Here is an 18,501-nt window from a genome sequence, read left to right on the forward strand (position 1 = left end):
GAAGTTTGTGCCAGGTGTATTTTCTTGGGAGAGGATACTCCATAGTTGGGGCAGTCTCTCCCTTGTAGATGTTTCGCTTCCCCTCACTTGGAGATGACATTAACAGGAAGAACACAGGATTATGTTTGCATGAGAGTCGGAGATGCACACCCGGCCCCACCATAGCCAGGGGGACAGTTGCCCCCATCCAAAAAAAATCAAGTAAATTAATAAAAATACTTTTTAAAAAAAGGAGGAAGATTCGGACAGATTTTTCTCAGCACTTGAGGTCAAAAGAAATCCCTAATGTGCTAGACGGAGTCAGACAGAGGATGATGACAGGTGGGTGTCCTGCATCCCCCCCCCCCCATATAGCATAAATCCTGCTGCGACCATGCGCCCCACATAAGGATTGAAACAAACAAAAAAATCACTTGGGGTGTGGGGGGAGAGAGAAGGAAGACGGAGTGCTGCTGTGAACTTCTTTGCAAGCATCGCCCCCGTCAGTCGGGCGGATCCCGCAGGGGGCGTCCGCTCCCTCACAGAATGGCCCGGCTTGCGCCCCCCCGCCCCGTCCCCGCCCTGCCCCGCCTCCCCATCGCGGAGAATAGAAGGGGCGGCGCTTGGCGAGCGCGCTCCGCGACTGCGAAGGAGGCCGGGCCGCGATCGGCGTGCGGAGAGCGGACGCGGCACGAGAAGCGGCAGCAGCGGCAGGAGGAGTGGGTGCCTGTCCGGGGAGGCGGCGAGCGGCTGCAGCATCTGCAGCCGGCAGGCCCGGGGTCGCGATGTTGCCTGCGGCGCGGGCCGACTACCTGGCGCCCTGGTGGGCGTCGTGGCTGCACGGGCTGCCCCACTTGAGCCTCCGCCTGCAGCCGGTCTCCAGCGCCTTCCGCCCGAGGGACGCCGACTACCAGCAGGTGCGCTGCCCGCCCGCCCGGTGCATGATCCTCTTCCCCCGTAGGGTAGAATGAATGGAGCGCCCTCCATGCAAAACCCCACTCCAAACCCACTGCGGCGCTTGGCTGGGCCTCCCGCGCTTCCCAGCGCGACCTTCAGCTCTGGGGTGGTTGCCAGGTCCTGCGGTGGGAGCCCCCCGGACTGGATCTCTCAGCCTACCGAAGAGGGAGGGAGAGAGATCCGGAGTGCCCCCCCCCCCGCCGTCAGTTTCCCACAAAATGCCTGCCCTCGACAAAACGCCTCCTCTAATGGAAGGGGCTTGCAACTCCGTCAAGTGCTGTCCTCGCTGCCCCGCTTTGTTTCTACCCCAACTCCTAGGGGCCGAGGTCCGTTCGCCCCCCCAAAAAAAAAATTTGAGCCCCCCCCCCAAATTGATGGGCATTGCTCAAATAGTGTGGGTGCCCCACGTCTTGTGATGGATGGATGGATTATTGGGGGCGGAGCTTGCCTCCCCCCCATTTCATTCAAGTTAGCACCCCTGCGCTCACCCATCCGCACCCCCTATGGCTATTCTGAGCGTGGTGGTCTCGTGAAATCCTCGTGGGCAGTTGTTGCCTTGCGCACCTTCTTATATTCAGGACGCAAATGACTCGTGGCCGCCGGTCCTGTACTCCTTTGGAGTAAAGCAGACCAGCATACAGTCTCCCGCAGTGCCTCTTTTGACCCCTTTTTGCGGCATCCCAGCCAATCGCCTGGTAATTAAGATTCTCGGGGGGGGGGGAGCCTGGGGGGGGGACCCAAACATGCCAGGTCCTGTGTCCTCTGTGCCGTGGGCCAGATTCAGTGGCTCTGATTTTAAATATTAAGCTGTGTAGCATTTTATCCCCTCTATCCGTCACCCACCCCACCCTTTTGGGGGGAATTGACCTGAATTGCAAATTAAAATAGACGCGCGCATTCGATGATGAGAGTTGTCATTTGAATTTTGCAAATCTTTTTAAAGAAGCAGGCGTCTCTGTGTTAATAAGGCATCTTTCTGAGTCCTGCCTGAAGGTTATGTTTTGCTCGGCTCTTGCACATGCGAAGGCAGTTACATTTTCCATTGGCTTCCCCCAAACTGGATTCTGCCCCCTTCTCCCCATCTCCCTCAGGCCCACAAAATATAACACTCTTCCCCCCCCACAACCCCCCCTGCAAAACTAACCCTCTCTCTTATTTGCATGTGTGATATGCTAGCAACCCTCCTTGTCTGCTCTTCAGATAGCTGGATCCTTTATCTTCCCCCTCAGTTCCCTGTGCATCCTTGTTTGGGTGGAAATCTATTTGTAAGTAGCGATCCCATTAACTTCCGGTGATTAGCTGAACGCTTCAGATACGCTGCTATCCATTCTGGATGCACAGTGTTTGCTGTATTTTGTCATCTCTGTATTTGGAGCCAGTTCTGTTGTGTTTCCTTTGCTGTCCGTATACTGGTTTGCCTTGGTAATGATGTGGCAGAGTTCTTCATTGCTCTGGGTCTTTATTGATTGCATTTCTGTTTTTTTCTCCCACCCCCTTCCACTGCCAATTTCAAGATGGCATACATTTTATCCTCACACCAAGCCTGTTAGGTTAGGCTGAGAGATGGTGACTTGACCATCTGAGGGTCACTCAGTGAGAACTTCATAGCTAAGTGGGTCTTCTTAGGCTGATAGTCTAGAACAGTGTTTCCTAACCTGTGGGTTTTGACCCAGAAGTGCAGATGGGTTGCAGGCTTTATAAGTAAATCCCAAATATCACTTGCAGCCTTTAACTGGCATGAAGGAGTACCTCTTACAGCTGTTTTACAGTGGTGCCTCGCAAGACGAAAAACTCGCTAGACGAAAGGGTTTTGCGGTTTTTGAGCTGCTTCGCAAGACGAATTTCCCTATGGGCTTGCTTCGCAAGACGAAAACGTCTTGCACTTTTTGCAAGTTTGTTTCCTTTTAACACCATTAATACAGTTGCGACTTGACTTCGAGCAGCAACTCATAGAATGCGGTGTGGTAGCCTTTTTTGAGGTTTTTGGCGATTTTTGAAGCTTTTCCAAAACTTTTCCGACACTGTGCTTCGCAAGACGAAAAATTTGCTAGACGAAAAAACTCGCGGAACGAATTAATTTCGTCTTGCGAGGCACCACTGTATTGGCTTATTATAATGCTGTTTTGATGCTTGTAACCGCATGTCTGAAAGATTCTGGTAGAGCATGGCACTGCTTAATCCCCAGGTCGTGAGTCCCATGTTGGGTGAAAGATTCCTGCCTTGCAGGGGGTTGGACTAGATGACCCTTGTGGTCCCTTCCAGCTCTTCAATTTTATGATTCTGTGATTCTCATTGGCCAGTTCTCTGCTGGCTGGTGATGCTTCTGGGGACGGTTTCCCACAAAGTGCTAATAGAGCTTGCATCAGAGGCAAGCTGTAATACTCAAAAAAACTCCCTGTATGAGCACTTTCTGGTGAACCATCTCAGAACCCGTTAATAGTCAAGGGTAATTTGTAGTTTGCTTAGAAACAAAGAAGTTTGAGTGTATGTGAAGCCCATTTGGAACCAGATCTCACCACTTGTGCAGAAAGAACAATGGCTCATTGAACTATCATGTGACAGGACCCTCAAAGACAACAGCATTTCCAAAAATTGTCAGAATGTTGGTTTCATGTTGCCATTGAGTAGCCTGAACTTGTTGATGAAGAAGTAGTATCTGCGCTGCTGCCGTTTGGTAGCCCATACCTTTGGGAGGCAGGATTTTCAGCAACGACTGCTATGAAGACTGAAATGCAGAAGCAGGCTATTTTTCGGGAAGGATCTGAGACTGTGTCTGACAACCAATAAACCCTGCACTAACCTGCTCTTTGGCAAAATGCAAGCTCTGTCATCCCATTGATACCTGCCAAAGTGGACTTCATCATGAAAAAATCATAAGATATAATGAAGTACAAGTATTTTTAACAGGCCTTGTGTAACTGCGTTTGTGGAATGAATTTATAAAGTTGTTGTTGCAATCTGTCTGTCTCGAGACAATGGAGTGCGCCTCCAGAGGTCAAGCACCAAATTTATATTACTTACCAATCAGGTGTTGGTTGTTTTTACACTCCCATGAGCACAACAATGATTATCTTTGTAAGCCCTATAAATATTTCATCAAATTATGTATGTTGCGTATATGTCTCACATAATGGTTGTAAAATAAGCAGACTTGCATTTTAAATGCACAAAACCAATGGCCACTGAAGACCTGTGGTCCAAAATTCATGTGAGAATACAGCGATGGGTTACTGCACAAAGTAAATTTGGACTTACGGGTTGCCGTACAAAAAAAAGGCTTGAAACCACTGCTCTAGGAAACGAACATTTCTTTTGGGTGGCTGTGTGCTTGTTCCAAAGATGGAAAAGTGGGAAGGTAGTGTCCGTAGAAACTATCTGCAGAAAGAGGCTTTGTCCAATATAAAAATAAATTGAGTAGCTTTGCATCCTTAACCATCCCTTAGGCCTGCTTAGGTCACTTCTATACTCTTTTGGAAATTATGGAGTGTGATACAGTGGTACCGCGGGTTACATACGCTTCAGGTTACAGATGCTTCAGGTTACAGACTCCGCTAACCCAGAAATAGTACCTTGAGTTAAGAACTTTGCTTCAGGATGAGAACAGAAATCGTGCATCGGCAGCGCAGCAGCAGCGGGAGGCCCCATTAGCTAAAGTGGTGCTTCAGGTTAAGAACAGTTTCAGGTTAAGAACAGACCTCCAGAACGAATTAAGTTCTTAACCCGAGGTACCACTGTATGTGTTTAGCTGGTATTGCTTTGTCGGCAGGAAGTTGTGTACATGTGTGCTGCTCCAAGTTCCAACTGGGACTTGACCCTCACTGTGGGACTTGTCTCAAAGTTTCCCTGTGTTATCACTTAACCTGTGATAACAATGTTTAGTGCTCACTTTGCCTTTTGAGGTATTTGGGAGCCTCTTTCCCTGCTGGCAGTTCCTCAAAATTACTATTAATAACCAAGGGTCCCTCAGTTATGTAAATGTGCCCTTAATTAGTTCAGAAAGCCACAAAGGTGAGAACCATTCCCTTTCCCTCTCTAATAGAGGCTGTCTGATTCTCATCATTCCTTCAGAGCCTGGTGGTATGTAGGCCAGCCCATTGCAATTGCTATGAAGATGTCAGTGACTTTTTTTACAACTACCTTATTGCTGTCAATTTGTTAGAATATGGGCCAGGAAAAGCAGAGTATTTAGGCTTTGTATGGAAGATGCTCCATCTTCATGAGTACTAGAGGAAAGGTCACTCAAGTTCATTCCCTGGAAACGGTGGGAACCTCAAGCTTGAAGTTCGCCTCTGGCTGAGATGCTTTTCTCCCTAAAGGCGCCTTCTGTGCAACTTAAAGCCTACTAAACCTTCTCTAACATAGTTGGCTCAATAAAAGTTATTTTCTTAAAAGATTCAAGTCAGGTTCGGCATAGTATTTACCTAGGTTGTTTTTTTACCCCTCTGGTAAAAAAGTTGGAAAGAATCTTAATTCACGAGTCTGTGTAGGTCAGGCAATAACACTTCCTTTTCTTTATAGTCCTTTATGAATACATATATTCAGTTCAGATTGTATAAAGCAATAGATTTATCTATGGATTGTACATAGCTGGCAGGAGTTTGAATACTGAGCACTTAACACCTGCTGGGCTAGATATACTTTCGTTTTCCTTTTGAAGGAAGCATACACTACTGCAAAGCCTTGTGAAAGATCTAAGGATTCATTCTGCTAGGCAACGCAGTATTGCCTCTGCTGTCACTTTAAGAATTGTATTGCCAAACCCTTTAGTAGAGATCATCAGAAATTCTGTTTTCTATTCCTTCTGCTGCGTTTTGCACACGCATATGGCTTGCCTTATTCACTTTTTACTTCACAATTTCTGCATCTAATAATAGCAGCCTACATGCTGGTTAAAAGCTAGACATCTGATGTGTGTGTGTGTGTGTGTGTGTGTGTGTGTGTTAGTATAAAGGGTGAGCACATTTTCCCATTAAAAAAACACAAATCTTGCAGGCCAGGTCTCAGCACCCAATCCGTTTCCACTCAGTGCACACATGTATTTTAAGGGGAAACTAGACTTTTCTTATGTCCAATACATGTACAGTGGTACCTCGGATTACATACGCTTCAGGTTACATATGCTTCAGGTTACAGACTCCGCTAACCCAGAAAGAGTACCTCGGGTTAAGAACTTTGCTTCAGGATGAGAACAGAAATTTTGTGGTGGCAGCGCGGTGGCAGCAGGAGGCCCCATTAGCTAAAGTGGTATCTCCGGTTAAGAACAGTTTCAGGTTAAGAACGGACCTCCAGAACGAATTAAGTTCTTAACCCAAGGTACCACTGTATAGGACTGGCACAAAGTACAAAGAGTAGTTTAAGCAGTAGCTCTTTTCTTTTTTCCTAATTAATTACCTCAGCGTGGTGATTCTAATGTAGAGGAACTACTGTTTGTTCCTTTGGAAGTTGCTAACCCAAATTTAGAATGCCTACCTAGTTGAATGCCCACGTGAGTTCTTCTCGTACGCTGCACTGGTCAGATGTTACCTTCCACCTTGGCAGGTGGTTGCGTTTCATTGCGGCACTGCCGTAGTTAATTTTTTATTCATGGTGTAGTGCAAGTCGTACTACCTCTGGTTGCACGTCTCAAAATATTCTGTCCGCGGAAGGTTTGGCAGCTTGCAGGTGAAACCTTGTTTCCTGCTTGGCAGGGGATTGGACTCGATGGCCCTTGTGGTCTCTTCCAACTCTATGATTCTATGAAAGCTTTCAAATTCCGTTGGCAGGAATGCTGAATCCAAACTGGGCTAATTGAATCCAGGACTTCAAGTCATTCCCCGTGTGGCTGAGGCATGTGATTGGCTGCGATTCTAGCTTGAGGCTTAAGTCGGTAATGGCATTGGCAGATCCGTAGCAGGAAAAGGCGGATAATGGCATTGAACTGGACATGACGGCAGCCAGTCTTTAGGTGTTTTCCTGGAAAAGAAATGAATGGGGCTTGGGTTCAGGAAGCAAAGCCCCAACATTGTTTACATAAAGTAGACCATGGGTATTCCATAGGCACAAGTACAGTGGTACCTTGGTTCCCGAACAGCTTGGCTCCCAAACGCCACAAAGTGAGTGTTTCGGTTTGTGAACTTTTTTTGGAAGCTGAATGTCTGCGGCTTCCGATTGAGTGCAGGAAACTCCTACAGCCAATCGGAAGCCACACCTTGGTTTTCAAACCGTTTCAGGAGTCGAACGTACTCCCAGGATGGGTTAAGTTCAAGGTACCACTGTATTCTTCGCTATACTTTTATTCCACAGAGAAGAGTCAATCCAAAGGGCAGCTGCAGGCTACAGTGGTACCTTGGGTTACATACGCTTCAGGTTACAGACTCCGCTAACCCAGAAATAGTACCTCAGGTTAAGAACTTTGCTTCAGGATGAGAACAGAAATTGTGCTCCGGCGGTGCGGCAGGAGCGGGAGGCCCCATTAGCTAAAGTGGTGCTTCAGGTTAAGAACAGTTTCAGGTTAAGAATGGACCTCTGGAATGAATTAAGTTCTTAACCAGAGGTACCACTGTAGTCCCTTCAAGGCAGGAATATGCAGCTGCCCCATGCGGCAGCTAGACTGGCGACTGGGAGTGGCCGCTGAGACCATATAACACAGGTCCTGAAAGAACTACATTGGCTCCCAGTACTGAGGTTTTTCAGCCCCACTGCTTTCTCACTGCAGTCCCTCACATCCCCCGCAAAAAAAACTCCACGTGCTCCTGAAGGTTTGAAGGCCCTTGTGGAGCAGTAAAGGTAAAGGTACCCCTGCCCGTACGGGCCAGTCGTGTCCGACTCTAGGGTTGTGCACCCATCTCACTTAAGAGGCCGGGGCCAGCGCTGTTCAGAGACACTTCCGGGTCACATGGCCAGCGTGATGAAGCTGCTCTGGCGAGCCGGCACCAGTGCAGCACACAGAAACACCGTTTACCTTCCCGCTAGAAAGCAGTACCTGTTTATCTACTTGCACTTTAGGGGTGCTTTCGAACTGCTAGGTGGGCAGGAGCTGGGCCCGAAGAGGGAGCTCACCCCGCCGCGGGGATTCGAACCGCCGAACAAGCAATCGGCAAGCCCTAGGCGCTGAGGTTTTACCCACAGCGCCACCTGCGTCCCTGTGGAGCAGTATCAGAGGTGAAAGAGGGGGCCTGCAACTCGATTGGAGAACAGCTTGCAATGCATGATTCCAGCCCTAATATCTTGAGCTGTGGGTTGGCACTCACAACAATGACAAGATACAGTTCAGTTGGTTGTAGCCTGGTGCTGATAGCGCTAAGGTTGCAGGTTCATCAATCCTCATATGGGACAGCTGCATATTCCTGCACTGCAAGGAGTTGGACTCTAGATGATCCTCAGAGTTCCTTACAAGTCTATGATTCTATGATATGGCTTTTATCTCTCCACATTAAAGACTGATGTAGATAAGCAATAGCCAGCTATTTGCTCACTAAACATTACGGATGTGGTATGTTTTGTGGTGGTTTCTGCTGCCCTAAGATAGGGCGTGCTCAACCTAAGAGAGAATGCAGCCTCCTAATGTGTGCCCTAGTTGTTAACAGATTCGCTGCAAGCTTGTTGTCACAAGACGGATAGCTGGTAAACATCTCTGGTGCAACCTGAAACAGGGTTTCAAGATACAGCTACAAGGCATTGTTGGTAATACAGAATTCAGATCACAACATGTGTGGGTCAGGAATGGCACAATTAAGCTAACACATTCTTTCGATTTTAACTAGAGTTAATCGACCCTTGGGTATTATATTTGACCTCTCCCAATCCCAATCTGTTTGAATTTGCAGAAAACCCCAATTAAGAATAAGCATAATTGCCTGTAGAAAATGAATGTACTTGGTCCAGAGGCTCCAGCATTGGTCAAATATTAGGAACGGAAAAAAGAATCTGCTGTCTCATAAGTTAGTATTCAAGGAGGGTTGGATCTCTCTAAGAATAAAGCTTCCCTTAATTCACTACAAAATTGCTTGAAACGGCAATGCGGTTGAGATCTGAGTTGGCCTTGGAGATGAAGATGGTCCTATGGCATCTGAAAAATTGCAAATTTATTGCGGTGTAAGTTTTTTTCTATTTCATCAGGTGCATGAAGTGTTCTGCTTGATTGACAGATCACAGGAAGAGAGAAGCCCTGTACAGGCATTCAGAAGCTGGAGAAAGAACATGGGATGGGGATGAGGTCTCTGGCTCTGCCACCATCATCCCTGTCCCATGCATGAGTTTGACTGTCTGAAGCAGGGAGCCTGCTTCTCCCAGTATGGGCTTCCCATGCAACGGAGAACCCTGATTTCCCTTGGTTCCCCATCTTGCAGACACCTGCACATGTACTGGAGGCTTTCTTGCTTCAGATAATCATCCTGCAATTTATGAAGGAGGACAGGGGTGCATGTGGGTTGAGCTAGTGTGTTCTCTCCAGCTGCTAACCGCTGGAAGGATGCTGCTACAGGAAAGCCAGCAAATGCAGTGCGAGGAAGACGTATCAAAATGCTATGCAGACCATGTGCAAAAGAGATCCAGTTGAGAGTAGAAGTGCCAAACAAGGTGGGAGTAGTCTGCTCCTGGCTGCTAATGAATTTGCAAAGTGAGATGAATAGCTTCTTCCCTGTATGCTAAAGAGGGGCAGTTGCGTTCAGTAGTGAACCTGTCACTCCCAGTCCTTCTTGAGCCCAAGTCTGATAGGATAGAATGAGCACACGAATTCCAGCTTGGCAGCTTTAATCTCCCTTTGAAACCTTTTTGCTGAAGTCTGGCAAGTGTCTTGCTGAATGCCCAGGAAAACCTGAGTTGCTTCTGTGCTGATTTCTGAGTGCTAGCTGTTTTTAATGTCTGATTTGGGTACATCCATTCTCTTGCACAGGTAGCCCGGCAACCTACATGGCAGGAGGGCATTGCTGGCACACATCGTCTTAGGAAAGTAGTGGTGGCATATATCATGTTCAAACATGTAAGGGTGAAAGGGCCCTTGGTGGTAAGGTTGAGGCCACATGATAAGTGTATCTTGAGTAGATATGAGGGCCAGACTTGGCATTGGGGTTGTTTTAGGGTGGGGGATGCTAGTTCCTGGGTTATATTCCTGATGAATGATGTAGTGCTACTAGTGAGCCATTGCATGTGGTTTTTTTTTTTTTTTTTGTGTGTGTGTGTGTGTGTATGTGTGTGTTTGGGGGGGGGAGTCTGTAAACCAGGCATAGGCAAACTCGACCCGCCAGATGTTTTGGGACTACAACTCCCATCATCCCTAGCTAACAGGAGCAGTGGTCAGGGATGATGGGAATTGTAGTCTCAAAACATTTGAAGGGCCAAGTTTGCCTATGCCTGTTGTAAACAGTCCCAGGCCCTTTCATCTGCATAGTGGAAGACTCCTCCCTCAGGGTTGGCTTGTAGATCCTTGATGCATTTGACAAAGCCTTATTTGGGAGCAGTAGCTGGTGATTTGCGATGGGACTATGTGATTTTATTTTTTTTTACTATTATTTATTAAATTTCTATATAACACAGACTTTTAGATTTACTGCATAATAACCTCTCTCCCCCTTCCCCCCACCCATTCCATCTCTGCATACGAGGGCTGGGCAATATCTGGTTTTCAACATTGCAATATATCACCAGCTAAAAACATCACAATATACCGAGCTACCACGATGTCTGAAATGAAGATGTAGAGGCACTGAAATGTAGAGGCATTGGCTGGCTTCACGATTTCCCCCGCATCGTGGTTTTTGCATAGCGCGCACACACACAGCATGATATGTGATATATTGCCAGGTCAAAAATTATGAAACCGATATCACAATGTGGACTTGAAACCAGTTTAGCCCAGCCCTACTGTACACTCAAACACACACAGACAGTAACATGGTATGTATCTGAAGTGGCCCCTGGCCCTGTAAAACTTCTTCTAAGATTCATTTGTTTAGTCTTTTAAGTTGCCACCAGACTGTTCAGCTTCTAGCTGCCCCAGATAAATACAAAGTTGTCTGTTGTTTAGAGGGGATGTTCCTGTTCTGATTCATTTCACCACTCTGAAATGCCCTTCTTTGGGGGCCATGCTGTCATTTCTAGGGAGTGAAAGCCAGGCTGGTAGTTTGGGACTTCTTGCAGTTGCGGGGTCAGAGTGCTTTGCCCAGAAGAAAATAAGTGGGAAGCTTGTTTTTGCTGGCTAAGGGAGGGAGGAGCTGGGCTTCCCCGGACTCATAGTGCTGAAGGGGCATTTGGAATCATGACCTCTTGCAGATTGCGGCGTGAAACTTGTTTGTGTGGGACAGAATTACTTACCAGCATCCCAGGAGAGAGATGCTCTGTGCTTCCTCTAATTGCTGCTGAAGGTAATGTTGGTTGTTTATCAGCAGAAAGTGGGAGATACTTATGTCTCCATTAAGCGGCTAATGTGAAACCTCTGTGGGATAAGTACCAATGGCTCCTGCAGTTCTATCAGATGCACGGGCTGGTTTTATAAAAACAGGCCGTGAAATAATGCAAGGTAGTCTTGTTTCCTGCTTGGCAGGGGGCTGGACTCGATGGCCCTTGTGGTCTCTTCCAACTCTATGATTCTATGATTCTAGTCAGCATTTAACAGCCAGCAATGATGCCTTTCAGAGGTTGTTGGACTCCCATTGTCCTAATCCACATGATCAGGGGCTGATGGGAGTTGGAGTCCAGCAACATCTGCAAGGCACCAGGTGGGATACTTCTGATACTTGTAAGAATTGTTGCCTGCAAAACCACAACAAAAAGAATGGAGGACAACGATGCAAATCTTTCACTGAGCAAACAGGGATAGAAGGTGAGAATGCAAACTCCCGGTTTAACTCTACTGTGATGTTTGGCGCTTTTTGTGTCTTGATTACAATTCTAGCAATGCCCCCTCTTTGCCTTCACGTGTGCATACAGTACATGTGCAGAAGGAGGCAAGTTGTAATTTGGAAACGTCTGCAAGACCAAAGCTTTTATGCATCAGTTTGCAAGAGAGCTTTCTGCGCCACTATTCACATCATAGATGGAATCCGACATAATGCTAAGTCTCTTGTTCTGTCATTGAAAGGATTTCCCTTTGCACAAAAAAATGTTTCCCCCTCCCCTAGTGTGCCCTCTAAATTTGTTTTAGGGGTTTTCCCAACCCTCTGGAGCAGATTTTAGGAGGATGCAGGCCGTGCATGGGAGCAGGGAACCCTGTTACACGCTGACAGGTTGCAGTTGGTGAATGTCACTCAGTGTCTTTGAGTCTTCTCTTATTATTTTCATTAATTAAACTGTTTGGGGTACTGTGACTGTAGGGGAGACCGTGGGACATTAGGCTAAGCAACCAACACCTTTGTTAAAGCTTGTAGTTCCTATAAAGTTCCATGTGCAACCAGGTTTCTATGCCTGAAGAATGCTTTAAAAAGTCACTGATAGTGTCCTTATGTCCTTCTGATGGCAGACGTCAGAGTGTTCCAGAGTGGATGTTATATTTTATGAAGTCAACTGCCTTGTCATAAATCGAAAGTGTATCACCCAGTATTGGGATTAAATCCTTCACAGTTATTGCTTGAGAGCTGCTCAGTTCTTTCTCACTTTGGACGAGAGAAGTTATCTGACAGATGCTGTTAAATAAATGACAGTTTTTTATGCCACATTTTGGACCAGTGTGATGGACAAAAGCCTACAAAAAACTGCAGGCACACTGTGTGTGATGTGTGTTTGTGCATGCAGATAACATCCAGTTTGCTGGGATTGCTGCAAAATATTGTATTGGAAGTTTCGCTGGTGATTGGTGTGCTGGTTTCAACTGCATGTGTTAGGAGTGGGGGTGTGTGTGTGGAAGAGTAGTAGTATTGTACTAACGCATATTGACAGGAAGGAAGCACTTAGACAATGCACAGTTGTATTGGGCTTCTTGCTTGGCACTTCTGACCTCTGATTCACAGGCAAAGCTAGGAGAGCTTCTGGTTTTTGTAGATAAGTGCAAGACTTCTTTGCTTTTGCACTGATAAGTCATTGTGCTGCTAGAGGGGTACAGTCTCAAAGTGCACCAAACATAGGCATAAAACAACAACCAGTGAGGATCACCTCGTTCCTATTGAAAACTATGTCATTTGTAATTATGTCACCCAACTTGTACAGGGATAACTTATTCTGAATCCTCAGAACCCCAACTTTAACTAGTTCCAACTTTGCACACCCTCGGCTATATATTTGAATTTCTAACACCGGCTGAGAGAGACTCCTGCCTGAAACCCTCAGAGCTGCTGCCAGTCAGTGTAAACAATATTGAATGAGAACCAGCATGCCAAGGTTACTGTGATTTGGGATGTTTTAACAAAAACTGCCCTTCTTCCCTTATGGGGCATCCAAGAGCCCATATAGAGTCCTTACGTGGGTTCCCTATTGGTAGGAGAAAATAACAGAGGCCAACCAGAGAATATTGAGAAGCAAAGCAGCTAGTAAGCCTGATCTTTATTGATCTGTTGCAACTCACATGCAGGAAAGGAGGAGGACCCAGAACAAAGGTGTGCCTGCCCTTATATAAAGGTAAAGGTACCCCTGACCATTAGGTCCAGTCACGGACGACTCTGGGGTTGCGTGCTCATCTCACTCTATAGGCCTGGGGAGCCGGCATTTGTCCACAGACACCTTCCAGGTCATGTGGCCAGCATGACTAAGCCGCTTCTGGCAGACATTTTAAATTCCCTGCCTTGGAGCTCAAGACCATGCATCCATACATCATACATACATCGCAGAAGGGGTGTAACCCAAGACCTCCCTCCACAAACATCATACCCACATCACAGAAAAGGCGGTCTACAACAGAAATTTGATTACCCACTTCCTGAAATAATGGGAAAGTTCCCTCACCCCCTCCCTTTTTGCGGAGAAAACATTTGGGCACATGGGAGTCAAAATGGTTTCAGGAAAGTCTTCCTGTGCTGCTCCAGACATTGATACATTTATGAACATTTATTATATACATATATATGACCTTAAAATTCTTATAACAGGGACTATGTGTGATGACCATTTTAAATACAAAGGTTTCTACAGAGTCTCATGTGGAGGCATGCCTTTTGCAAGACCACAGAGTTTTCCCTGCTTGGTGATATTAGGCCACATTGGAGAGGACTTTTGGGGGCTGAGTGCGCGGGGCGCCGTGCCAGGATGAAACTGAGCGGCCATTTATCAGCCCTGTAGCTGGCGGTTGGGGAAAGGAAGCGGGCAGAGTTATTTCTTCCTTCTCTTGTTTCTCCTCCCACACACCCATCCCTTTGTGAAACGCTGCTCTGAGCTCAGGATTGGAAGGGCCCCAAGTGGGAGCAGATACAGGCCAGGCTGCGGACCGTTGCCTCTTGCAAACTTGGCACAGCTTGGGATTATTGGTGCCAGCAGGGAAGCGGGCTTTGGAGCGTGGCACAGCAGCTGCCCACTCTGGGGGATCCCTGTTGGTAATTCTTCCCTTCCCAAGGGCACTTGGTGGTGTGAGTGTTGGCGATGAAACGTGCACTGAATGCTTCCCTTCGCAGGCAGAGAATAAACCGGCGGTGGGGGTCTGCTGCCAATCAAAGCCATGTGACTGCAGCATCCTTGTCGTGCTGTTCTGCCTGTGGCAGGTGACTGCATACTGTGTCTTGAGCTTTGTCCTCCAGTGCACCATAACTCAGTACTTCACCAACTGCTGTGCAGTCAAATATAGTATTAGATCCTTCCAAAACGCAGGTCTCTGTAATCACAGAATTGTAGAGTTGGAAAAGGACCCTAAGGATCCTCTAGTCCAACACCCTGAAATGGAGGAATCTCCAGGACAGGTTACCATCCAACCTCTGCTATAAAATTTCAACTGTCTTATCCCATGTGCATTCATCCATCAGGTCCCCACCTCTGCCAGTGGCTGTTTCTCATTGAACTATACACAGAGGTCAAAACTGCCAGTTACCGTATTTTTCGCTCTATAAGACGCACCTTTTCCCTCCTAAAAGGTAAGGGGAAATGTGTATGTGTGTCTTATGGAGTGAATGCAGGCTGCGCAGCTATCCCAGAAGCTAGAACAGCAAGAGGGAGCACTGCGCGGTGATCCCTCTTGCTGTTCTAGCTTCTGGCTTAGCTGCGCGAATCCTCTTCAGGGCACGGGGAGCCTTCATCCCGCTGCCCTGAGGAGGCTTCACACAGCTATCCCAGAAGCCAGAACAGGGAGAGGGCTCGCTACGCAGCGCTCCCTCTTGCTGTTCTAGCTTCTGGCTTAACCCCTCAGTCCCTTCCCCCACCTCCTGGAAAAGCCCCCAAAAGCCACCCGAAGCGTGTGTGCGGCTCCCCGAGGAGGGAGAAAAGCTTGCAAGCACCACACACATGCTCCACACGGCTCGTGAAAGGGAGCACTGAGCAGAGCCAGTGTGGTGTAGTGGTTAAGAGCGGTAGTCTTCCAATTTGGGGAACCGGGTTCTCGTCTCCGCTCCTCCGCGTGCAGCTGCTGGGTGACTAAGGAGTCTCAAAGCAGCTAACATTCTCCTTTCCCTTCCTTCCCCACAACAAACACTCTGTGAGATGAGTGAGGCTGAGAGACTTAAGAGAAGTGTGACTAGCCCAAGGTCACCCAGCAGCTGCATGTGGAGGAGCGGGGAATCGAACCCGGTTCACCAGATTACAAGACTACTGCTCTTAACCACTACACCGCACTACACCACATATTGCTATCATATTTTGACCACTGCTTCAGTATAGACTAAGCAACCTCTCCTGAACAGAAAAAACAACAGCAACAGAGAGCATGGGTTAAAAGATGGTGCTGGTACATTTTATATTTGGTTCATTACCAAATTTAAAGTGTGATCAAAAGGCTCTGTGTGTTTCTGCCCCTCGCCCTTCAAAATACCTTTCATCAAAACTTTTTCACAATGCTGTATTAATTCATGTTTTTATTCTAAATTGCATACTCTAGATTGCCAGTTACTAGGCTATGGAATAATCATTGTCTCCTTGAAATGCTTTTTACAGAAGCAGATAAACTCACCCCTTAATATATATTTTTTTAAAAACCTACCACTGAGATTGGATCCTTTTCTCTTTTTTTAAGGCTATTGAAACTGGTGGAGGGGGAGGAAGTGAATTGTGCGGTTTAGATCAGAGGAAGCTATGACAAGATTACAGGTTCTTGGTGTCTGCTGTAGATAGCTTGGAGGGTTGTTGTTTATTTTTTGCTCCCGAAGCATGAAAATATCACACTGAGCAAGGCCTGCCTTTGTTCTTCTGTCCTTTCAAGTTAAAGGTCTCGCTTGCCACAGAAGGCTCTCTCTGTTAACAAACACTTGCTGTTTGTTTGCCATTGGACTTATGGGTCTTGTGGGGGGGGGGCGGCTTTTATTCCCCTGTGTGACCTTGCAAACCTTACAGCCTCTCATTTGACTTTCCACATAATCAGAGCTAGGCCTTTTTTGGCTGTCAAGTGACATTGTATGGCTATGTGCTTTGATGGTCTGCGCCTCTCTTCACCCCTGTGTTCCAGCGCTGGTTTGAACCTGCTGATGGGAGCCTCTGATCTTAACCCAGTCTGACAAAGCATCCTTCTATCCCGTGGGTGGAAGAGAGGCCTCTTGACAGCAGCTAGGAATAGGCCTGGAAAAACTGTTCTGTGCCTGAAGCACTCCTTACAACTCTTTAAAAAACAAAAACCCTCTTCTATTTTTTTTTGGGGGGGGTGTTTCGTGTTTGGCCCCTCTCCTCCACAAGACCCTTACTGTTTCCAGGCTGGGTTGATGAAAAGCAGCCCCACACAGCCAGCCTCTGAAGTGAGTGGGCTCAATAAAGCTTTATTGAGGGAAACAGCGTGGGAGACTGCATTGATGTGTCAGTTCATACATTTCCCCTTCTCTGCCATCATAATTCCGTACAGCTTATATGTGTGTAGCCATTTGTGTATGTATAAAAGGTAAAGGACCCCTGACCATTATGTCCAGTCGTGACCGACTCTGGAGTTGCGGCGCTCATCTCGCTTTATTGGCTGAGGGAGCTGGCGTACAGCTTCCGAGGTCATGTGGCCAGCATGACTAAGCCGCTTCTGGCGAACCAGAGCAGCACACGGAAATGCCGTTTACCTTCCCACTGGAGCGGTACCTATTTATCTACTTGCACTTTGACGTGCTTTCAAACTGCTAGGTTGGCAGGAGCTGGGACCGAGCAACGGGAGCTCGCCCCGTCGTGGTGATTCGAACCGCCGACCTTCCAATTGGCAAGTCCTAGGCTCTGTGGTTTAACCCACAGCGCCACCCGTGTCTCTTGTGTACGTATGCAAAATATTTCTTCCTGGGTTTACTGTTCTCTTATAACTGCCCAGAATTTCAATTAATTCCATACACCGTAGTCAGGGATTGAAATTAGCCAGGAGCCAGGCACATTTTGAAACCAAGTGAAGATGTCTGAGCGCTAGGATGATGCCTGACATCTCCGCCACCTGGAGGTGCTTGGGGATCATTGGATCTTGCCTGTTTTCACACACCAATACCACATCCTGTACAATTCTATCAGTTATCTTTTTTCTCTGCAACATCAGAATTAATTCCTGGAACCAAAATGCTTTTTCTGTGCAGCCTGAGCAGGAGCAGTTATAACAACGTTATAATTAATGGTTGTAGCTTGTCTCCACTTACCCCACCCCAGAGCCCTGCTCACGGTTGTGAAGAATATTATTACATTATGAATCATCTGTGTCAACATTAAGAAAAAGAGTTTGGTATATGCCAATATCTATGTGGACTGTCCCTGGGGATCAAGTGACTTTTCTTCTTTTAAGTTCTCAAAGTTCTTAACCTAGCTCAAGGTTGTTATCTGAACCAGCCAGGTGTTTAACTGATAATCAGTCACAGTCCATCATTTGAAAAATAAGGCTTGAGAGCCGTCTTGCCCCAAAATGTCAACTAGACATTCCATTTTGGCGACTGTGGCCTTGGTTTAAGGAGCCATTTGGCACCTAGCTTATAGATCTGAGTTTCTAACACTGAATGTAGTTAACCACTTCACAGGCTGTTACACTTATGAGTTGTGAATTGGGAAGTCTCCCTTCAAATCTCTGGTCAGCTTTCATGCTCTGAGGTGAACCTCAGTCCCCTCCGCCTCCCATCTGAAGTAAGGAAGAAAATAATAATAATGGTGTACGTTAGAAAGTGGTGGTTATAAGAATTGCTGATAGCGAATGCAAGTGAGTTTCGGTGGGAGCGTTGGTTATGGGGTAGTCTAGAAGCACTGGGAATAAATATGTGAAGAGCTTTGTACATTTTGTGGAGGGGAGAGACTGCTTTGCAAATCAAATTGTTTTGTTAAAAGTATGTCAGGCAGCCCCTTGGGGGAGCATACTCCAGAAGTTCCCGGCATAAATATTAAACTGATGACAAGATGAGAAATACAAGGATTTCCTGCAAGTACCTGTAGGGAGAAGAAGCACTAGCCTAGAAATGGAAGGAATTAGTACCACCAGGAAGTGGCAAAAAAAGGTAAAGGACCCCTGACAGTTAAGTCCAGTTGCGAACGGCTCTGGGTTTGCGGCGCTCATCTCGCTTTACTGGCCGAGGGAGCCGGCGTTTGTCCGCAGAC

The 18,501-nt window shown here is 47.0% G+C and overlaps 1 protein-coding gene across 3 annotated transcripts in view; it reads left to right on the forward strand.

The window, feature by feature from the left end:
- The first annotated feature begins 591 nt into the window (after nucleotides 1-591).
- The window catches only part of TTYH2 (tweety family member 2), a 77,673-nt gene continuing 59,763 nt past the window's right edge, over nucleotides 592-18,501 (forward strand). The window contains exon 1 of one of the 3 annotated variants that reach the window (XM_083490144.1): nucleotides 592-896. In XM_083490144.1, coding sequence (XP_083346270.1) covers nucleotides 765-896 — 132 coding nt within the window. In that variant the 5' untranslated portion in view covers nucleotides 592-764. Of the gene's footprint in view, nucleotides 897-2,086; nucleotides 2,202-18,501 lie in introns of those variants that run through there. The other 2 variants (XM_083490146.1, XM_083490145.1) reach the window with 2 other exon arrangements.

This window comes from Podarcis liolepis, assembly GCF_965112155.1.
Source record: "Podarcis liolepis genome assembly, chromosome: 2".
In the NCBI taxonomy this organism is placed as follows: domain Eukaryota; kingdom Metazoa; phylum Chordata; class Lepidosauria; order Squamata; family Lacertidae; genus Podarcis; species Podarcis liolepis.